Genomic DNA, 23,089 nt, shown 5'->3' with positions numbered 1-23,089 from the left:
AAAAATAAAAAAAAAAAAAAGTAAATCCCACAAAACTATGGTAATGGTCCCAAGGGGAAAACATTTGTGGCTTCATTCAATTCTGACATGGGACTGGTATAACTCATACCAAGGCTCCAAAGCTACAGAGAAACCCTGTCTTGAATAATCAAAAAAAAAAAGAAAATACAAAGTGTGGGTTATATTAAGTATGACTTGTCCACCTACAGAAAAGTTAACCTTAGGAGAAATTAAGATATTAAACACCTTCAAAAACTATAAGGGACTAATTGAGAACCATCGCTGCCTACCCTACTGCACTGGACATCACAGGGCCAACAAAAGCCTCATCTCAGTCTTCTGCTAAGGCTTTCTGAAAAAGAAAACTGGATGAGCAGGAGTCTGACCTAGCACAGCAAGTGTTGTGTATTCTTATGCTGATAATGATATCTTCATAATACTTAAACATTGTTTCTGAAATGAAATGGTACCACTGATTAATCCAGAAAAAAATAATACATTTAGTAAGGGGTTTAACTTATAAGCAATGATAACTTTTAATTACAAAGTTTGCAATGCTTATTTATATAAAATTCCATTCTAATGATCACCATTTCTGAGTAAGTGGAGAACAGGAGGTGTAAGGAGTTTACTGTCTTGAGACAAAGGTGGATCGTCCTCATTGACTCCCTTGCTCAGGAGTAGTGTTGGAGATGAACCCAGAGCCTTCACTCAGCAAGCACTCTAACACTCAGCTCTAAGCCCAGCTCTCCCTGAAACATTTTTAGCTATTTTGCTTTGGGTTTTAGAATGCCTGGTCTGAGGAAGTACTCAGGAAAGACATCTACCTACAAATGATAGTAACAAAGAAACACTATGGCCTAGGAGTTTAAAAATATAATCAGACACACGCAACAAGTACATCTTTGTAAAGCAGCTGAAGACACCTTTACTAGTGCACCTGACCTCATCACCTCAGCTTGAATGCAGCAGAATTTCATGTGTCAGGACTGTATTTAGGCAGGTAAGACACATCATGCATAGTGTGAGTAGAGCTACCACAATGTCTCAATCAGAGCACTAGAGTTGCATTGCTAGTGTTCAGCATTACTTCTGTAATATGTCATATTAAAGTCAGGACAGCTAGGAAAAGTTATGATTAGCAAACAAGAGGATACAATTTAACCTGGCAATATTTCAGCGCCCTTCCTCCACTCTTAAGAACATCTACATTTAAATCTTGTGTTACTTCCAAAGATCAAAACAGATTGCACAAGGGAAAATTTAATTTCCCTTCATTTTTAATGACCTTCTACTGGTTATACAGCCCAACAGTTTTCATAAGTTTGTCTTGGTCCTACTTTTACTGTTTTCAAAGGTTAAACCAAATCAGTTGTGGCCATGGTGCACACATAACAATCCAAGCACTTGGAGGCTAACAAAATTGCTATGAGGCCAGCCGGAAACACATAGCAAGATTTTGCCTCAAAGAAAAATAATTACAATTAAATGTAATATTAACACACTGTCCTTTTCCATTTTCAGAATACCTAATGAAAATCCACACTCTAAACCTTGGTTTAATGCTTGCTGTCTTAACATATATAGTGGCTTACAGTTTTAATAAGTTAACAAAGTCTGCATGTTTTACATATCAAGAGACAATGTATGGAAAGGAACAGAAACTATATTCTGAAAAACTAGAAAATTCAAAAACCTTTTAAGAAAAATCCAAGAAAGTTTAGAAAACTCACGTCACACCAGGATGAAGATTGTATTTCTTTTTTCCAAACCTTGTTTGCTGAGCAAAGAAATCATAGCGCTCAGACTTTTTCCACATGTAATAGAATGCTACACATTCACCAACTGATCTTGTTCGCACCTGCAAGAAACAAACACTTGTTTTTTAGAATAGTCTCCTTAACAGGGCCTCTTCAAGAAAAACTTCTCAAGTCTATACTGGATAGTTTTACATCAACTTGACACAAGCTACAGTCACTGGGAAGAGGGACTCAACTAAGAAACCGCCTCCATCAGACTAGCCTACTGACCAGTCTGTGGGATATTTTCTTGATTGATATAAATGGTGCTAACCCTGGGCAGGTGGTTCTGAGTTATCTAAGAAAGCAAACTGGGCAAGCCATGAAGAATAAGACAGCAAGCAGTATTCCTTCACGGGTGCTGCTGTAGTTCCTGCCTTGACTTCCTCAGCAACAATGAGGTACTGTGATGGGAAGGTGTAAGTCAAATAAACCAGTGTTTTACCATAGCAACAGGAACTCTAAGACAGACTGGAAAAAAAGAAGCTACTCCTTAGTTAATATACATGACAAATGAACATGATATGCATGAAATACGAATACAACTGTGTTGAAAACTATTCTTTCTAAATCCACTGAGAAAAATAACACAATAATAACTATATGATATTCATCATTCTGTTTTTTTAGTTCAAGGATACCACCTTTCTAATATTTTACAATAAAAGAAGCATTTCTCTAATGCAAATAGGAGTGACAATTAGGTTAAAATGAATCCAAAGAACAAATACTTTTTACTCATAGACTATCTAGCGAATATAAATTTAAATTTTTTAATAAATAATTTACCACAATGAAGCATGAAATCAGATCTAAATCTTGTAGAAAAATCAATTCAAAATGTCAAAGGCCTTAATGTAAAATCTGAATCTCTGAAACTGCCAGAGGTTAAACAAAAACAAAAACCTGGCAACTTCTGAATGTATAGGTGCAGGTGAAGACCTTCTATAAAGGGTTCTACCAATATAAGAAACAAATCGAAGAATTGAAAAATGGGACTGCTTGAAACTAAAAGCTCTGCACTGCAAATGAAACTATCAGCAGAGTAAAGAAATGAGAGAAAATTTGTGGAGTGGATTAATTATATAGATTATATAATGAACTCTAAAATGGCCAATAAATACCAAATACTCAGTACTGTACCAGATTTGAAAATATAAGGTCCAGCTCATCACATTCATGAAAAGTAATGTTCATGAGTTTTTATATTTATGCTGAGACTTTACTGTAATCTCCCCACAAAGGTACTCCATTTTTTTCCTTATTATGTAAAATGGTAGGTTACTATTTAAAATCCTATGAGAGCCGGGCGGTGGTGGCGCACGCCTTTAATCCCAGCACTCGGGAGGCAGAGGCAGGTGGATCTCTGTGAGTTCGAGGCCAGCCTGGTCTACCAAGGGAGTTCCAGGACAGGCTCCAAAGCTACAGAGAAACCCTGTCTCGAAAAACCAAAAAAAAAAAAAAAAAAAAATCCTATGAGAATTCTGTTGTTAAAAAACAAAACAAAACAAAACACCAGGTGTGGTGGCACACACCTCAATTCTAGCACTTGGGAAGCAGAGGCAGGCAGATCTGGGAGTTTGACATCAGCCTGGTCTACATAGTAAGTTCCACTACTGATTTTGGAAAAATTGAAATAAAATTTATACTCTGGCAATGCTAAAGTATGCATGGGCAGCCCGTATATGGCAGTTCTTTTGAACTTGTCCATATTGGGTTTCATGGTCCAACCTGATCATGACAACTGACCAGGTTTCTTCCTCAAGAGAGCACCATATCTCATTACAGATGGTTCTAAGTCACCATGCGGTTGCTGGTGAATTGAACTCAGGACCTTTGGAAAAACAGGCAATGCTCTTAACTGCTGAGCCATCTCTCCAGCCCCAGACAGTCAGAGCTAAATAGTGCGGCTCTATGTCAAAACAATGAAAACAAAAACCCAAAGGTTGACAATATGTCTCAGGTAAAGGTACTTGCTGAGGACACTAACCACTACACAAAATTATCCTCTGACTACTGCATGTGCACTGTGGCACTCACATGCCCCCTCCCACACTCATGAATAAGTATAATAAAAAAAACCTTGAAAAGAATTAAATGATCAAGTCTGAAAGTTATTATTTAGTTCTTCAGGATATATACTGTATGACTGATATTTATAGGACAGCAAACCATCATCTAAGGCTATTTCATTTAAGAATATGATTTAAGATCATTTAGGACTTAGGTAAGCATAAAAAATATTTAAGATTTAAGGCAGTAAGATGGTTCAGCAGGCTAAGGCGCTTGCCTGACAGAGTTCAATCCCAATGTACCATGGGGGAGAGTGACAGAGAGACTGATTCTAGAAGGGAAAAGAGACCGGCTCCAGAGCTGCCCTTTGACACGCACAATACAGCACATTCATACATATCACATCATTATTTTCACTGTAAATTGGATGTTAAGAATATTTTAAGATTTAAAAAAACTTTAAAGAGGTATTTACAACGGATAGCTGCAGGGAGGCAAAATGTTTTCTTCAATGGAGTGACAGGTTCTATTAACCACACTCAGAGGCAGGCCCCACAATCGATAGCAGTCAGCTAAGACAAACTGAGACTCCATTGGTGCTGTGTTTTCACCACTGGCATGCGTGCGCATGCACTTAAAAAGAGGGAAAGCACATAAAATTGGTTGGATAGGATTTGGGAAGACTTAGAGGAGGGGACAGAATATGATAAAAATATATTGTATAAAATTCTCAAAGAATGAATAAAAATACATTGTTTAACTAGGTAAGAGTTACTGTGGTTTGGGCAGTCTGTAGGGTCCCTGGCAGTGGGACCAGGACTTATCCTTAATGGTGAATGAGATACCATGCTCAGCCTTGATACGGGAGCAGGGGCATGGTCCTGCCTCAACTTAGTTTGCCAGATTTTGCTGACTCCCCAAGGAGGCCTTATTCACTGTGAGGGGTGAATGTGGGAGGAGGGGAAGGAGAAAAAACTGGAGCTGGTATGCAAAACAAAAAAATTATTTTTTAATTAAAAAAAATCACCCGGCAAATATGTCAGACAGTCTATCTATGTTTATTCTAAGTAGTTGTAAACCAAAAGATTACAATTTTACAAAAACTCTAAATAAATTATTACTTACTTTATTAGCCTGGATCAGATGAAAATCTTTTCCATAGGCCTTAAGTCCTTGTTCAAAATTTCTACACTCTTCCTCTGTCCACACAGATAATTCCTCTGACAAAATGAGGGGATAAAAGCAAACTATTAAATATACAATAAAGATATTGAAATAAAAAAAGTAACTTCTGGCAAAAAAAATTTAACTTACCCTTGAGTGTTAATGTTGGTCATTGCAAAAGATAGTGATAAAAATGCCCAATTTGATAAAAATTAGTCCTTAACTCTCTAATCTCAAATGTGGGCCACTTATTCCTTCTTTGTTGTGGAGACAAGGTCTTGCTATAGTTCCAGCCAGGCTTCGACTATGAGCCACTTCTCAGCTCTCCTCAGTTCTCGGTCCAAGCCTTCAGCTTGCTAAGTTCTTTCTTACTTTGGATTCTGCATGAAAGTATGTTCTGCCCCCTACCTCATCCTCTTTCTTCGTTTACTCATCAGCAAAAATATTTTGTTCTCCAAAGTTTCCCCTCAAATTCTCACCTTAATTAGATAATATCCAGCTACAATAGGCCTTAACAATATCCTCTAATTCTCCTCTGAAGATCAGCAACTATTTTTCAGCCTCCCCAGCAGACTCACAAGACCATGATGACTGAGACTCACGTGGATAAAGAGCCCTCAGACTGATGCCAAGTAAACAAATGACCAGTCACTGTCCTACCTATAGATACACATAGTACTTTCAGTGCAGTGGAGGAGCCAAATTTAGAGTATATCAGGAAAAACTTGGGTTTCAACTACAGCTTTATTGTTCATGAATTACACTTGCCTCAGCCACATTATAGTGTTTTGTGTACGGGTTATGTACACAAAAGCACAACTTTATAGAACTGGTTTTTTCCTTCTACCCTTACATGGTTTCCAGCTATCAAACTAGGTTGTTTTCAGTTTTAGTGACAACCACTTTGCCCATTGAGCCACCTCACCAGCACAGTCTCACAATTTTAAAGTTAGGCAGTTTAAGTGTTATTTTACATAGCTCATAGGACTACTATAAAGCTCGAAGAAAATCTTTAAATATGAGCTTTATAATCTCATTCCCTATAACAATTTGAGTGACATTTATGCGCTGCAATATCTACTGAAAGACTACAATTATTAAGCCGAAGACATATTTAGGTAAACAGCTTAAATTTAAAATTTCAGCCAAGTCATGAAACCAAAGTCTAGCATATGCTTACCTCGAGCTGCTTTGACATTAAATCTCAATCTTCTCAAGGCTTCTTCTGTATCAAAACTGCATTTAACCAATTCATATAAAGCCTAAAAAAGAAAAGGTTTCTATGTAAGACTCACAGACTACCAACAGTTTAGCCTGATGCTAGTTTATAAGAGCACATTTTTCTGAATCATCTGTTTATTTCTATGCTTTCTGGTCCAATTTTAGTGAAAGCAACATACAGAGCACCAAGGAAAAAAAGATGCGTTCAATCCTAATCTTCTATGCCTCTCACTATGTACAACATAGGTTATGTAACCTGGTGACCAGAGTATTCCAGCAACAGATATCAATCTCATAAAATATCATTTTGTTAAAGCTGTAATTCTTTGTAGCCTTCTGAGATTCCCAATATAATTTTAAACAAATTGAGAAAGAAAAACAATGACAAACAAGGTTTTAAAAAATGCTGTTATAGAAGGTTCAAAGTAGGTATTAGCCAGACCATATACACAATGGAATTATCTGTGATGAAGGTGCCAACTTCATCAAAAACAAAGCACTACGAAAAGTATACATAAATTTCTGTTTACATCACACTAGTGACGTAAGCTAATCAACAGAAGACCTTGTGCTGATTCCAATTTACAGAAAAGGAGTTCAGGTAGACAGAGCACCCATACTGAGCAATGGAGGACTGTCATTTATGAGGAAAACCCAAGTAATTTTTCCTGACTACTGTACCTGTTCGTTGTCTTTAATGTGAGATCCTTCAGGAATTGCTTCTACACCTTTCTCATCACCTGTTCTTCTAGATGCATCCTTAAGAAATACAATCACTTTATCTTCTGGCAAATATTCTGGGTCCCACAGAAGCTGATCATCGTTTTCATATACTAAAGTCATAAACAAAACATTAATCAAAACTGACAAAAAAGACATTATTTGTATAGAGACGTAACAGTACACAAATAACTCAAGCATTTTTAAACTACATTTGTTTTCTTTTGTATGTTGTGCATGTGCCACATCACACATGTGGAGGTCAGAGGACCACTTATAGGAGTCAGCTCTTCTTTCTTATTTATTTTTTTGAGACAGGGTTTCTCTGTATAGCCCTGATTATCCTGGAACTTGCTCTGTACGCCACTGGCTTCAAACTCAAGAGATTCACCTGCATCCAGAGAGCTGGGGTTGAGGGTGTGTGCAGCTACCACCTCCTGCTGGGAGTCAGTGTTTAACTTGTAAACACAGGATCAAACTAAGGTCATCAGGCTTGGACCTCTGTTTTCCTGTCTTATGCGTTTTTTTCTTATGTGTCTGCACACATGCTATAATCATTTTCACGTAAGTCACAACCTTTGAAAAGTTTCAACATGCCAGGCAATGGTGGCGCAGCCTTTAATCCCAGCACTCAGGAGGAAGAGGCACGCGGATCTCTGTGAGTTCGAGACCAGCCTGGTCTACAGAGCTAGTTCCAGGACAGGCTCCAAAACCAAAGAGAAACCCTGTCACGAAAAAAACCAAAAAAAAAAAAAAAAAAAAAAAAAGTTTCAACATAATCTCCGATGTAATAATAGTCTAAATCCCACCAAAATTAAAAAAAAAAAAAGGAATATAACCTTAAGACAGTGCCTTATGAGAGTTCAAATAACACTGAAACCCCATAAAAACTAAGAAGCAACAGCCTCAAAGAGCCAGAAATGTGACAGTTCTGACCAGGGTTGAGAAGAGGTCTGCTGGGTCTACTAACAAGGACATGAGGATGTAAGGACTGAAGCTGAGGCTGGGAAGGTTAGTGGGAAGTGAAATAAAGCAAAAGCTTTTGAGAAGTTTGGATGGAAGGTGGAGAGGTATGACAGGAGGCAGTGAGGAAATCCAGTTGAACAAAGTTTGTAAGGCCTCAAAAGACTTAAACTTCAATAGAAAGGAAATCACTTGATGACTTTCAAAATCCCTTGTATTGAGAAAAGGAGCAGCAGCTACTCAATCTCCTGTCTATTAGGCAATGCATCAACTGTCTTCACATAAATTACTTTCTTCCTCCATCCATACACATGCATTTTTAAAAACTTCCTGCCTTTTCCTGGTTCTCATAATATATACTCTTCTCTGAAATAGATCTCAAAGGACAATATGTAGAAAAATATCCTTTTGTCATTCTTTATTCCGTTAGCATAATAAACACTCGAACTGAAATGTCGATACCCTTGCTAAGTGAATTTGGACATAGTACTAATTTCTGTTTCCTGCTCAGGCTGTTCTGTGAAGGGAACCAACTCTTCACTCTTAAGTTTTAAAAGTGTCTCAGAGGAAATGAAGGGGTGGGTGTCTGAATCCCAGCGTTCTCCATACCTCATTTAAACCTATGGGATAGCACAAATTACCCACAAGACATTTCTGGAATCACTGATAATATTCTGCAAATCCTCAAACTGGGTAGAGGACCATCACCAGGTGGCGCCAAATGACAAAGTCAGTCTCCTTTAAGGATGAACAGATAGCTTTAATTCCATCAGGGACCTCAGAATAACACTGCAGTTTAGACAATTATAGTTTATTCGGTAACGAGCACAGAGTACGTTTCTAGTATGATGAAGCCCTGGGCTGGATCCTCAATAGTGCATAAAACAAGGGAATGGAGGCACAGGCCTATAATCACTTCTATAGAGTATGGTATGCAAGTTACATCTCATTAAAGCTGTATGTATATTGATAACCACTTACTGAAAACCAAAGCCAAAATTCTCATATGGTCTGAAGGGGACAGATACTAATGCCACTAACAAATAAATTATGAGCCAAGGCAAAGATAAATTTCCACCTATCTCTCTGAAAAGTGATATTTTTCTGGCCAGGCATGTGACTCGAGCTGAGTCAATAATAGGGGCCTTATTCCAAAACTTGCTGGAGCTCCAAAAGACAATGAGGTCTTCATTTCTTCTTGTTCTCTAGTTACAGGACTGTGTGAAGTTTAAGACAAGAGCTTCCAGTAGTCATTTTAGGGAGGACCAATCACTGTCCTTCTTTTACAGTGACCAGCTCTGACGGACGCACTTCTTTTATTAGGGTTATTTAGTAGGTTGCAGTGTCCTTACCGTATCTTATATGTTAATTAACAGGCCATGGCTAGTGAATGGCTCAGAGGGTAAAGTGCCTGCTGCACAAGCCTGAGAACACAGGTTTAGATCCCAGCACCCTGTGTGAAATCCAGAGTAGCAATGAGCATCTGTAATCCAGGCACTAGGAGGAATAGAAAGATGCCCCCTGGCCAGCCAGTCTAGCCAAACAGATCCTGTGTCTCAAGATGAAAAGCCAACAGGGGAAGGAGCTCAAAAATGACCTCTGTCCTCCACATGAGCACAAACAGGTGAGTGTACCTAGACATGAACATACACCACCGCTCCAAAATCAGTCCATCACATCAAAAGCTCAGGTATGTAACATTACTATAACTCACCTTTTTCATTTTCTTTGTATCTACAAACGCCAACTGGAATCTCAGCTTGAAACATGGAGCCCACCATGATTTCCTATTTTAAACATAACAAAAAGAGGTAGTGATACACATTTTATGTTCATGTCTAGCTTCACTATCTTCTTGGGTACACTCACTCTGCTCTCTGTCATAAAACCAATTACCTACCTCATGGCAGAATTGTGAGGATGAATGAGTTAATAATAACTAGGAGCTTACATAGGACTGGATGGAAAATATTAATAATAATGGATGAGATGTAACATAAACAATATATACAAGATCTGGAAAAAATTAGTAACAATGAGTTTTGGTCAGCTAGTTAAAATAATTAAACCCTAAAAACCAGAAAATCAACTTTTGGTGTTTTTAGAGTATCTACACTTATGATTCTTTGCAATGGCAGCATTAGCACCACTAGGGAAACTGTTAGAAATTGAAGTCTTTAGGTCCCAACTTATACTTACTGAGTGGAAACTCTAGTGACAGAGCTCAGTGCTTAGCAAAGGCAATCCTAACTCACACTGAAGTCTGAGAAACAAAGCTTTAAGAAAAGGGGGAAAAACATAAAAGGTCTATAAAAAGTGTGGCATGAACTAAGTGGACTCACTTCCAAACCAAGTCTTTTTTCTTGAGGTTAGTGCCTGACTTTCTTTAATGAAAAATAAAAAAGGCCCCGTTCCCACAAAAGGCATGAAACTGTGTCTTGAGAAAGGCAACTGGAGATCACCACTGAGGTTTCACATGAAATGGGGACCATCACAGATGGATCTGATATCTTCAAGTGAAAACATGGACATTAAAGGTATAAACGTGTAGCCAAGCAGTGTGGCAAACCCCTTTAACCCAGCTCTCAGAAGGCAGAGGCAGGAGGATCCCTATGAGTTCAAGGCCAGTGTGGTCTACAGAGTGAGTTCCAGAACAGCTAGGACCACACAGAGAAACCCTGTCTCAAAAAAACAAAAACAAACACTCACCCCCCAAAGGTAGGAACATGCTACAGGAATGACTTGGGGTTTGAAAGCTTCCTCTCTACTGCTAGTAACTTCTTTTTTTTATGTTATTGCTTCATGGACATGCTCAATCCAATAAAGCCACTGTTCCACCGGTGACCAGGGAAAACCAGACTTTCTCATGGTCAGTTTTCAAAAAGACCATCAAAACTCCTTCCGCACTGTTCAGCATATTTCTTAATGGTGTCCACTACAGAATACCTCTGCTGCCAATCCCTATGCCTCTTTTCACTTTATTCACTCACCTCTCATCTTCATCCCAGAATGGATAATGACTCCCTATAGATTCATACATGCATTCCCCCTTCAGCTAATCATCTACACTACACACTCTGGCACCTGTCCAGATGGGAAAGCATTGCATACAATAGGGGAGAGGGTAAAGAAGGTAATGGCTCAATCTCTGATGACTCATTCCTGTAGTGATTTTTCATTTGTATTTTAAAAAAATAGCACTTATCTGAAGGTCAGAAAAGCAAAAATGCCAGTCACTGGCTCTTACCCCTACCTCAGTCCAAAACAGCGATCCTGTTTCCAGGAATCTCAGAATGAGACTGACTGAGAGCTGTCTCCTCCTACTTTATAGTCCTCTCTAGTGCTGGGATTCTAGGAGTGTGCCAACTGGTATCTAAGGCAAACTGGTGTGGCTACTGGGATTAAAGGTGTGTATCAGCACCACCTGGCCTGTAAGGCTGACAAAAGCGGCTGTTTTACTCTCTGATCTTCAGGAAAGCTTTTATTTATTTATCAAAATACAAATGAAATATCACATCATATTCTAGTTCCTCCTTCTATAAGGAAACAACAATCTCCTGAAGGTAGTCAAAGTTGATCTTTGTGCTTCTATGTTCCAACAGGAACAAATATACATGCAGGCAAAACACCCATATACATGAAATAATGAAAACAAATCCAGAAAAAGAAGACGAAGAAAAAAAAAAACAAAACTCAGAGGGTTATTTTTTAACGCGGAAAGATCAGATAATCATCTTTCATTAACGAAAACATCCTCCTACAGAAATGATTTGCTTTAACACAGTGTGTACTATGATTTTTTTAAGAGGTTCAACTCCTATGCAATAGCATAAAATTAAACCCTATAAAATTTAACTGTATGGTTAAATAAATAATGCTATGTAACGTTTTAAGGAAAGAGAACCTAATGTTGCAAGTTTATCTTAAAACTAAATTGTATGTTTATAGAGCAGCCCAACCTGGACCATCAACATTTATTACTTTAGGACTAGAAGATTAGAAATTTGGATTTCTAACATTAGTTTAAGTATCAATACACTCAGTAAAGTCCCATTCTACCCACACTATCATTTTATGAAAAGATAAATGTATTTGTTAGTTGGATATATTAATAAAGAGCATGAACAAATATTTACAAAATGCTTAACCATCACAAAAAAGGCTAAAACACTGACTTTTTCAATACAAATGATTCATTACAAAATGTTTTTTTGTTTTTAGAATATTACTATAAGTTTTGGGAAAATACCTTTTTCCAGTCTTCTGATGGAATATAATCTTCATCTTCTTCAGATTCTTCTTCTATTTCACTATCTACAATACATAAAAGAATAATACTATAAAATGGACTTATCCATATCTGTACATCGTATGTTTATACATACCATCAAATATTTAGATATGCCAAAAGGTCTGCTGATTTAGCATATTTTTCATATTTAAAATGAAATAATGAACACTATATTTAATATAAGACAATAACGACAAAATAAATTCCCCAAATCAAAGAAAAACTAAATCTCCTGGTCAACTTTCTTCTCAGGAAATGATTTTGTAAGGGCATGACAACTTCAGGATTAGTGTCAACATCATCTTTACTAATGTCTAGTTACAAAGTAAGTTACACGATAGCAAGTTTTCACATAGCAGACAAGGATTCAGACAAAGCAATGCTGTTCAAAGAGTTTTACTTATAAAACTGGGAAATTTGGAGCAAAACTGTAGGGGAAGAATTAGCAGGATGGGTACATTTTGAAAACCTTTATTCTCCCCAATTTCTACTTTGTTCACACCAGGCAAGCTGCTGCTTGGTTATGTTCATTCAAATGAGGATGACTTACAGGGCTTGGTAGACTGCTTGCCTGACATGCACTAAGCACTATGTCCAACCCCTAGCACTGCATGAGGAGAGGAATAGTGGCACAAGCCTATAATCCCAGCATTTGGGGGCGGAGACATTAAGATTAGAAATTCAAGGTCATCCTCAGCTATATAAGGAGTCTATCAGAGTTTGATTCTCAGAAACCACAGTAATTTGGAAGGAGAAAGTTGACCCTTGTTCTCTAACCTCCACATGACATCCCTCCACAGTGGAAACTGGTGAACTATATTAGCATGTGTTCACACCCCAAGAATTGACCACCGTTTTTACACCCAGGAGCGACAAGATTAGAGAAGACAACACTACAAATATATAGCTATGTCCTGCCTGATGTCGTCTTTGGTCAACAGACTCAATTCATTTATGATGGTGGTCCTGCCATCTTGAGGTGCTGTGTCCACATTAGTCACACAACCAAGAAACTTGATAACCTATTTCTCAGAATGTATCCCTGTTGCTGAGTGACACATGAGTATACATCAAAGATGGTTCAGAATCAAACAAAAACTTCCAAGACTATACAAGATAAAGGAACACACCCATGTTCAGGCTGTGTATAAAGCAGTCAATGCTGTGATACATGCATTAAGAACAGAGCCTTTATTTTGATACTCTAGTAACTCCTAACAAAATCCATTTGCCTTTGAAAGCAATTTCAGAATAAGTGAATTCAAGCATCAATAAAACCATATTAGAATTTTAGGTATTATAGAAGTAAACATTACACTTTAACTATACCAATGATAATACATACTTGTATCAAAATATTTACATCGACGTGGGCGAATTATTTCCTGAGCATCTTGGGAAGTAGCAGACTGTGAGGGATCATCATTGGAAGACTGAGTTTCATCCTCCTGACCGGATGAATCCTTTGTATTCTCCTCCTATAAAATAAGAAATGTACTTACAATATGAACAATGCTATTGTAGGCCAATAGTCAAATTGTGTTTTAAAGGTAACTATAAGATCATAATACACCCACCAAACACAATGTGATTTCCTGGGTTAGCACTTGGAACTAGGGTGAAACCTTAGAACGTCACTTAGAGTTTAGCTAAGGGTACTTAGAGCGAGTTTTGGTAAAGGCATTGAGTTATACTGGGTGCAAAATTAAGAAAGCAGTGTGGTCCTCTTGTATCTAAAATAATTTTAAAAAATGAACATAGAACTGCCAAACAATCTATTATTATTTAAAAGTAACAGCATTTTTTTTTTCAAGTTTGTACAATTTAGAAAAAGCTAAAAGAAATCTAGAATGACATAGAGCAAAATTATCTTACTGGAGTGAATTACAAGGGATTTTCAATTTTCATATCACACATTTCTATATTTTTATTTTTGAAATTTAACTTACTGTACAACTTATATTTAGAGCTTAGTACTTTCTATTTGTGGTTTCACAAATACAACAGGGATTTTGGACCAAAAATGTTCCACATATAAGATAAAAAAAACAATGAGCTAGCACTAACTTACTTTATTTTCCCCACTACAGCCACTGTTGTCGTCATTATCAGCATCTTCATCATCTTCACCTTCCTCCTCCTCTTCCTCTTCCTCCTCATCTTCTTCAGGTAAGCGAACAGTGCTGTCATAACCATAGAGGCTGAGAAGCTCGTGGATTGGCATGTCGCCTTCCTGAGTATACCAAAAGAAGTCAATTTTTGAAATCAATGATTTCATATTTTCATGTTTTAATCCACAAATCTGTAAATTGACACTTCTTTTTTCTTTGGAGCATTGTGTGGTTTTGTGTCTAATATGTTTAGCATTTTCAAACTATAAAAACTGAAAGGCCGATCTTTTATTCCTATAAACTGACCACCTTTAACTTGTTCATATATTTAATAGCCTGAAATCAATCACAATTTTTGCAATAATTCAAGTCTACATACCACAGTTAGCCTTTATATAAATTATTACAAACAGTACCCTAAATAATTTGAGGCACAGAGAATTAGAAAACAATAAATAAAAAAAAGAACAAAAAAGGGAGAATAATTAGAAAAGAGCATGTTATCTAATTCAAAAAACCCAGAAAGGGAGATTAAATTCCCTACTCAGAAAATGCACACTGCAGGAACAACAGCAATTACACAAAGAATAATAATAGGTTACAAAGTCATCTATATTTTTCTAAAGTAATCTTCAATTTACATATAAAATAACATCTGCATTGATTGTCTATAGAACTATTGTATTAATAATCCCATCACATAGATGAGAAACATGAGCACAGACATTAAAGAATTTTCTTTTTCAAAATTACACAAATTACACTACTATACAATCAGATTTTCATCATCTGAATCTAAAGGCCAATGATTAGTGTATAAGGCTTTAACCAAACCTTCTTCTGTTCCTCCAAAAGACATATCCACTATGAATAAAATGAAGAAATAGCCTTACTTGGGAAAATAAGACCATTTTCTGCAGAAGGCAACCACTAATCAAGTGATGTCAAGCATCAGAAATAATGAAATTCTAATTATAAAAAAAAATCAAAGTTTAACCCAATTTATCTCAACATATTATACATACAAACATAAGTATACATACATGTTCTGAGGAAAAACATGTCAATTCAGAATCTACAAAAATGGTGCTCTTTAAATAGAACAATGTATTTATTGTTTTCCATCATTATGTGCTATACTGATCAAAAGAAGTCTAACTCACATATCAAACATATTTTTGCATATACATTGGAATGTGTAATGTAAGTTGATAACACAAAGTTTATCTCCCCTCTCTCAGAATCTATGTGGGTAGCTCACAATGCCTATAACTCCAGTTACAGGGGATGTGACACCTCTGCTCTTCTTGGGAACCTGCACCCACAGGCACACACCCAACAGACACACACATGCATGCACGTATAACTTTTTTTAAAAGAAAAAAAATCTAGTAATTAATAATCTATAAATACCTCATAGGAAGAAAATGACATTTGATACTTGTACTACACATTGTAAATCAACTTGTTACCCTACTTTAGAAGACAGTTCAGTTCTGAAGTAATCTGTAGACTCTATAGTTTGACAAACAATGGCTATATCCAGCAAGGCATCACCATGTTAGCTGAGACACTTAATTGACAGCCATGCTGTGTTATTTTTAAAGTATAAATAACCAAAACCATATTTGAGGTATTGAAAGAATTGGTCCACGGAAATCTGAAGTGTACCAAGGACACTGAAATTTAAGACTAAGAGTCAGTACTCAAAAAGAACAGAACTTTGATACCAAAACTCAGAAACAGTAAGGATAGAAAAAGGGCTATTTCCACACACAGTAGCCTCCCCACAGCATCTCCTGATGGTCAAGCATCTGAGCTGGGTACTTTTGATTTCATGTTCTCTAAGAGTGAGAGCATTCAAAAACACACAATCTCCTCACATCTTTAACAATATCAGATGGTGATATCTGCTTTTATTTTCATATTAAGGAAGCAAAGCAGAGAAATGGCACGTGCTGTTTTAAAAATTTTGACCCCTGGACCTTCTAATTCCAGCTCATGTAATTTTCCTTAAACCCAATGGGCATACCAAATAAATAGCAGGTTCAGCAACTGAAGTTAATGAGTAAGTGCTACTAAAGTTATGAGTAAAAATGGAAAAAAAACCCATTAACATGGCAGTTTGTAACTATTATTTTTATCAGCTGTAAGAATTCATAAACAGCTCGCTTCATTTTTAGTTCATTTTTTGGGATAATGAATGAGTGTTAAGTGGCAATTTAACAGAGTTCATTTAAATCGCTATACTCTATTTTGAAATCATTTTCTGACTAGACCACAGTACTTGGTCCACTCTACAACATATTGAACAACAGTCTTGACTGTTGATCTGTCTTATTTATTAGGTCAGCTTGAAGAATAGGATGCTGGTCTTACCCTAGTCTGTCTCTGGCCTAATGTCTTAGATGAGGGATCTCTAATCTCTATTGGTTTTTTTTTTTTTTTTTTTTTGGTTTTTGTTTTTGAGGTAGGGTTTCTCTGTGTAGCCCTGCCTGTCCTGGAATTCACTCTGTAGACTAGGCTGGCCTCAAACTCAGATCCACCTGCCTCCTGAGTGCTGGGATTCAAGGTGTGTGCCACCACTGCCAGGCTTCTAATCTGCAATTAAAAAAAAAAAAATTCAAATAAATGTTCTTACATTAGTATGAGACAATCTCAAAGGACACTAATTTCATGGGTGTATAATAAGATATTAGCAAATCAGCCTTTCCAATGGGAGAAAATAAAGCTTAAACACTGTTTTAAAAATCTTTCACTAACATGATAAGAAGCTCAGCTAGCTTACAGAAGGATAGATGACATTAACTATATAAAAAGGAATTTCACTTGGAAAAATGAGAGTGGTTAAAACATGGACTGTTTTTCCTCATGTAACATGGATAAGAAGTGCAAGTCACTTCATAAAATATTATTTCTCAAAAATCTAGTAACACTTCCAATACCAGAAAGGGCAGAGACAATACAAAGTGGCCTCCTCAATACCTCACAAACAGAATCCACTAGAAGAACCAGTGATAAAATTAGCACACAGAGAAAGCCAGCCACTGAAGTCAAATGATAAATGGTTAAGAAAAAAAAGCAGGCATGCTTTCCATAGTAAGAGAAGACTTCTCCCCTACCAATATTTCAAAAAGATGTAAGTTATGAAAAGATCAGTAACAGATTAACCACAGACATAGTGGGTGTTCTGTTTTTTGTTTTTACACTTAATTTCTGCTAACTAAATTTCTTAAATGACTATCTCTGATATCTTGTGTGCACGTGCGGGGGAGGGGGACACAGCATTCCTAACAACGGATTGGTAGACATCATCTGTGTGTGAGGGTGGGGGTGAGAGTGATGTGTGGGGCATGCAGAGCCCAGAGGCCAGAGGCCTTTGGGTGGTCCTATTCTATCATGATATTATTGTACTAGGGTCTATCAGTCACCCATATCAGAGAACATGACATTATCATGGTCTATATTCTACCAGGTATTACCAGGTATTAAGGGACCCACTTCAACTTATTCCTGACACTCCAGCTAAGCAGTGGCTGTTTCTTTACATGGGTGCAGGGATACAAATTACGATCCTTATGCTTACACAGTAAGTGCACCCCTAACACTGTACTATCCCTCAGGCCAATGACATTTTTAGAAAGACCAAGAAGTTTACAGATTTGCTAGGTCTCTGGGTTTAGGTTAACAGGGAACAGGAGTATCTGGCCATAGGTAATGCTCTCATTCCCTAACCTCACAAGAACAAAACTGAGAATGCTCAAAGTGCTGTCCACAATCTCTTGGTCTGCAACTGGAATACCTCATTAGTACCAGGCAGACATGGATAAAAACATTCAGCTTTCTGTAGCATAATAATAATAAAATTATTAATAATAAAAACCCAGAGTCAGATAATCGAGTTCATACTGAAAACCAGAAAAGCAAAGCAGTGAAGTCGCAAGAGAAGTCTCACCTCTACCAAGACTGGGTGACTACAAACTAAATAGACTAAGCATACTAAGCCTCGCTCCTCACATTTTATATTCTCTCTAGTGCCGGGATTAAAGGCATGTGACTCCCTAGTACGGGGTTTAAGGTAAGCCATCAAGACATGGATTTGTTTCTGCATTGATCTTGTGTAGCCCAGGGTGGCCTTGAACTCACAGAGATCCTTCTGCCTCTGTCTCCCAAATCGTGGGATTAAAGGTGTGTGCCACCACTGCCTGACCGTAGTGGCTTAGCTTTGCCCTTCTGATCTTTAGGCAGGCTTTCTTTATTAAAATCAAAAATGTAATAAATAAAAGTTTCTCAATTTGTTTCTAGTATTTCATCAGAATCAGCTAAACAAAAATGCAGGGAGTATCTCACATAATGTAGGAATAACATGATGAAAAGTTGATTTGAAAAAAGAAGCCAAATCATTTTAAAAATCAGAAATTAAAACTGGGCAGTGGTGGAGCACGCCTTTAATCCCAGCACTCGGGAGGTGGAGGTAGGTGGATCTCTGTGAGCTCGAGGCCAGCCTGGATACAAGAGTTAGTTCCAGAGAGCTTCAGGGTTGTTCCAAAGAGAAACCCTATCTTGAAAAACCACAATCAGAAATTAAGGTATCATTTGAGCCTCAAATCATAGATATTTTTTCCTGCTCTTAATCACATGCTATGCACAATACTCTGTGAATTCACTATGTTAATTCCAGACACAGTTCTGTCTTTGTACTCTCAGAGATTCTAATGCTATCAACAATAGTGATTTCAGAGAAAAAGACTAAAGGATGATTAAAACTTGGCCAGTAGACATAAGTGAATGAGAGTCTACCCGTCAACTAGTCTAGAGAATTTCTAGTTTCATTATCAAAGTCTATATTCTACCAGGTATTAAGGGATCATTCAACTAACACTGAAACATTGTACTGAAATAGCTGCATTTTATCCTCCATCTAGGAGTAAGGATATAGAAAAAGGACAGAAGCAAAAGCTATGGGGCATATAGCACATGCTCACAGCTGTGCTGCAGCTTTGAGAACTGCAGGAATGATACAACTAAGATTTATATAGTAGTTTAAAATGTGCCAGACATTGTGTCAAGCGCTTGATATTATCTTTGTAAGGATAGAAGTTTAACAATGTTAATCAAGTTATATGCTTTGGAATAGTGAAGTTACATTAAGAACCCAGGTTACCTAACTCATTAGCTTGCTTATTTAATCACATATGCTTTCTTCCTTAAAATCTGACTCAGGTTAAATGTTCACCATCATGATGCAAGATGAGATAAGGGCTGAGTAGATAAGACTAAGAGGGATAAGGACAGACACAAGGTGAATAAAAACAGGTACATTATAATGTGCTTTGGGAAGTAAGATGCATAAACACGATAAATAAAAAGTGGGGCAGTCATATCTGTGTAAGCTAACTGGACATTGGCTGAACTTTAAAAGAGCGGGTTATCTAATAGACAAACAAGAGCTGGAGAGATGATTCAGTGGTTAAGAATACTTGCTGTTCTTGCAGAAGAGCAGGATTTGGTTCCCAACACCCACACAGAGGCTCACAACTGTCTGTAACTGCAGTTCCACAGGATCTGACACCCTTTTCTGGCCTCCCTCCACAGATACCAGGCACACATGGTATAAAGACACACATGCAGGCAAAATACCAAGACACAATTAAAAAAAAAAAAAAGACAAACACTGTCTCTGGCTTAAAGTCAAGAGAGGAAGATATAAAGTCATCAAACACTGACACACAATAGTATAAAAGAGAGCATCTTCAACAAATTGTGCTGGCAAAACTGGATGTCAATCTGTGGAAGAATGAAAATAGATCCATGCACAAAACTCAAGTCCAAATGGATTAAAGACCTCAATATCAGTCTGAACACACTGAACCTGATAGAAGAGAAAGTGGGAAGTACTCTACAACACATGGGCACAGGAGACTACTTCCTACGTATAACCCCAGCAGCACAGACATTAAGGGCCTCATTGAATAAATGGGACCTCCTGAGACTGAGAAGCTTCTGTAAAGCAAAGGACACTGTCACTAAGACAAAAAGGCAACCCACTTACTGGGAGAAGATCTTCACCAACCCTGCAACTGACAAAGGTCTGATCTCCAAAATATATAAAGAACTCAAAAAACTAGACAGTAAAAGGCTAATCAACCCAATTATAAAATGGGGCACTGAGCTGAACAGAGAATTCTCAACAGAAGAACTTCAAATGGCCAAAAGACACTTAAGGTCATGCTCAATTTCCTTAGCGATCAGGGAAGTGCAAATCAAGACAACCTTAAGATACCATCTTACACCTGTCAGAAATAAAATAAAATAAAAAACACCAATGATAGCCTTTACTGGAGAGGTTGTGGAGAAAGGGGTACACTCATCCATTGCTGGTGGGAATGCAAACTTGGGCAACCACTCTGGAAAGCAGTGTGGCGGTTTCTCAGGAAATTCGGGATCAACCTACCCCTGGACCCAGCAATGCCACTCTTGGGAATATACCCAAGAGAGGCCCTATCATACAACAAAAGTATATGCTCAACTATGTTCATAGCAGCATTGTTTGTAATAGCCAGAACCTGGAAACAACTTAGATGCCCTTCAATGGAAGAATGGATGAAGAAAGTATGGAATATATACATATTAGAGTACTACTCAGCAGTAAAAAACAAGGACTTCTTGAATTTTGCATGCAAATGGATGGAAATAGAAAACACTATCCTGAGTGAGGTAAGCCAGACCCAAAAAGAGGAACATGGGATGTACTCACTCATATTTGGTTTCTAGCCATAAATAAAGGACATTGAGCCCATAATTCGCCATCCTAGAGAAGCTAAATAAGAAGGTGAACCCAAAGAAAAACATATACGCATCCTCCTGAATATTAACCTTCATCAGGCGATGAAATGAGACAGAGACAGAGACCCACATTGGAGCACCGGACTGAAATCTCAAGGTCCAAATCAGGAATAGAAGGAGAGAGAGAATGAACAAGGAACTCAGGACCGCGAGGGGTGCACCCACACACTGAGACAATGGGGATGTTCTATCGGGAACCCACCAAGGCCAGCTGGCCTGGATCTGAAAAAACCTAGGATAAAACCGGACTCGCTGAACATAGTGGACAATGAGGACTACTGAGAACTCAAGAACAATGGCCATGGGTTTTTGATCCTACTGCACGTACTGGCTTTGTGGGAGCCTAGGCAGTTTGGATGCTCACCTTACTAGACCTGGATGGAGATGGGTGGTCCTTGGACTTCCCACAGGGCAGGGAACCCTGATAGCTCTTTGGGCTGAAGAGGGAGGGGGACTTGACTGGGGGAGGGGGAGGGAAATGGGAGGCGGTGGCGGGGAGGAGGCAGAAATCTTTAATTAATAAATAAATTAATTAATTAAAAAAAGATCAGAGTAGCATTAATGTTCTGGTTGTAGAACAGATGACTCTTCTCTCATGAATGTGGCAGATGCAAGCTTTCACAGTAGAGCCCTTTGGTGGATGGCTTACTCTTAGTATCATCTACTGGACCAAAATGACTCAGCAATACAGGCTCATGAAGAGAGGAGGTAAGTCCTCAGGGACCATATCTAGATCAAAGACAGTTTCTAAGGTAACTAGTCACTTAGGGCTAGTCATTGACTAGAAGACAAACTACAAAGAAATAAAGTCAGTAAACTTCTTTTACAACTTCCATGTTGGGGTTTCTTTTATAATTCAGCCTATGTATACCATCAGGTCCCAAAGAAGCTCAGGACAAATGGCTAACTATGGTGCCTATTAGCTTACAAAGTACTTCTCATTCCCTACCCAACCTTAAAGCCCCTTCAAGCCTGAGGGTTAATTTCCTTTCCCCCAGTTTGTGGTTCCCAGATAACCCAGACATCTCAGTCAAGTACTCTCTTGGTCCTCTTCTCTTGGCTCCCGGTCCTTTCTGCCCTTCTTTCCTTTCCTCTCTCACATCTCCCCTTCTCTGTCCTCTCATGGACAGGTCTCTTCTGCTGGCCATGCTCATGTTCAGTCTGAACTCTTCCAGATGCCTCTGGCTGTTCTTTCCCTCATATTTACAATAAAAGCTATCTCTTCAACCATACCTAGCAGTGGTCATGTTGTCATTTTTAATCATATATGCTGCAAAACAAAAACAAAACAAACAAAAAAAAACAACCCATCATACATTTTTTTTTTTTCTAGAAAGAGAATTCAGAGAAGTGACAAAAATAAGAAATTGGGAAACAGCTTTTACAAAAAGGTAAGGGTATGCACTCAAGAGGTCAGTGCAGGCTTTCTCAGGAGCCGCCTCAATCCCTAGACCTAGGTTGTAGTGCTTTACTGGGAATGTGTTCAGTGCTTTACAGTGTGTATTAAGAAAAGATATTACTAGTAAGAGCCTTTTTCTTCTACAATGCATTGAAATATATATAGATGTAGTTGATATTAATGTTTCTTCTGAATGTAGTGCTACAACTGTGCCCATGGTTGGTCTTGTGAGTTCTAACAGAGCAATGGAAAAGGGTTAGATTTCAGTACTGGTAATTCACAGCAAACACATAACTTCATAAACTGTGTGCATGACTTTAACATCCTTATTAGTATTCCACAGTAAATTCTAATTAATTCATCTAACTGTATCAAAGTATTTAAATGTAAGACTTATATGGGGCTGGAAAGATAGCACAGTGGTTAAGAGTACTGATGTTCTCCCAAAAAACCCAGGTTCCAGATTCAATTCCCAGCACCACATGGCTCACAATGTAAATCTAGTTCTGGGGAAGGGGGGAGGGGAGGGAGAAGGACAGGGAGAGGGAGGGAGAGGGAGAAG

At 37.9% G+C, this 23,089-nt stretch overlaps 1 protein-coding gene across 8 annotated transcripts in view; it reads right to left on the bottom strand.

Annotated features, from left to right (window-relative positions):
• Mier1 (MIER1 transcriptional regulator) overlaps positions 1-23,089 on the bottom strand; it is a 51,897-nt gene that overhangs the window by 6,783 nt on the left and 22,025 nt on the right. For all 8 annotated transcript variants that reach the window (XM_026782116.1, XM_026782111.1, XM_026782112.1 and 5 more), the window contains 8 exons: positions 14,243-14,404; positions 13,517-13,649; positions 12,130-12,194; positions 9,595-9,667; positions 6,879-7,030; positions 6,157-6,238; positions 4,938-5,032; positions 1,734-1,861 (listed from right to left, as the gene is read on the bottom strand). In XM_026782116.1, the coding sequence (XP_026637917.1) occupies positions 1,734-1,861; positions 4,938-5,032; positions 6,157-6,238; positions 6,879-7,030; positions 9,595-9,667; positions 12,130-12,194; positions 13,517-13,649; positions 14,243-14,404 (890 nt within the window). The remainder of the gene's footprint in view (positions 1-1,733; positions 1,862-4,937; positions 5,033-6,156; positions 6,239-6,878; positions 7,031-9,594; positions 9,668-12,129; positions 12,195-13,516; positions 13,650-14,242; positions 14,405-23,089) is intronic.

The sequence above is a fragment of the Microtus ochrogaster genome, chromosome 10 (assembly GCF_000317375.1).
Source record: "Microtus ochrogaster isolate Prairie Vole_2 chromosome 10, MicOch1.0, whole genome shotgun sequence".
Lineage (NCBI taxonomy): Eukaryota > Metazoa > Chordata > Mammalia > Rodentia > Cricetidae > Microtus > Microtus ochrogaster.
Note: the sequence above shows the minus strand (reverse complement) of the source record. Positions and strands in the feature narration are given on the sequence as shown.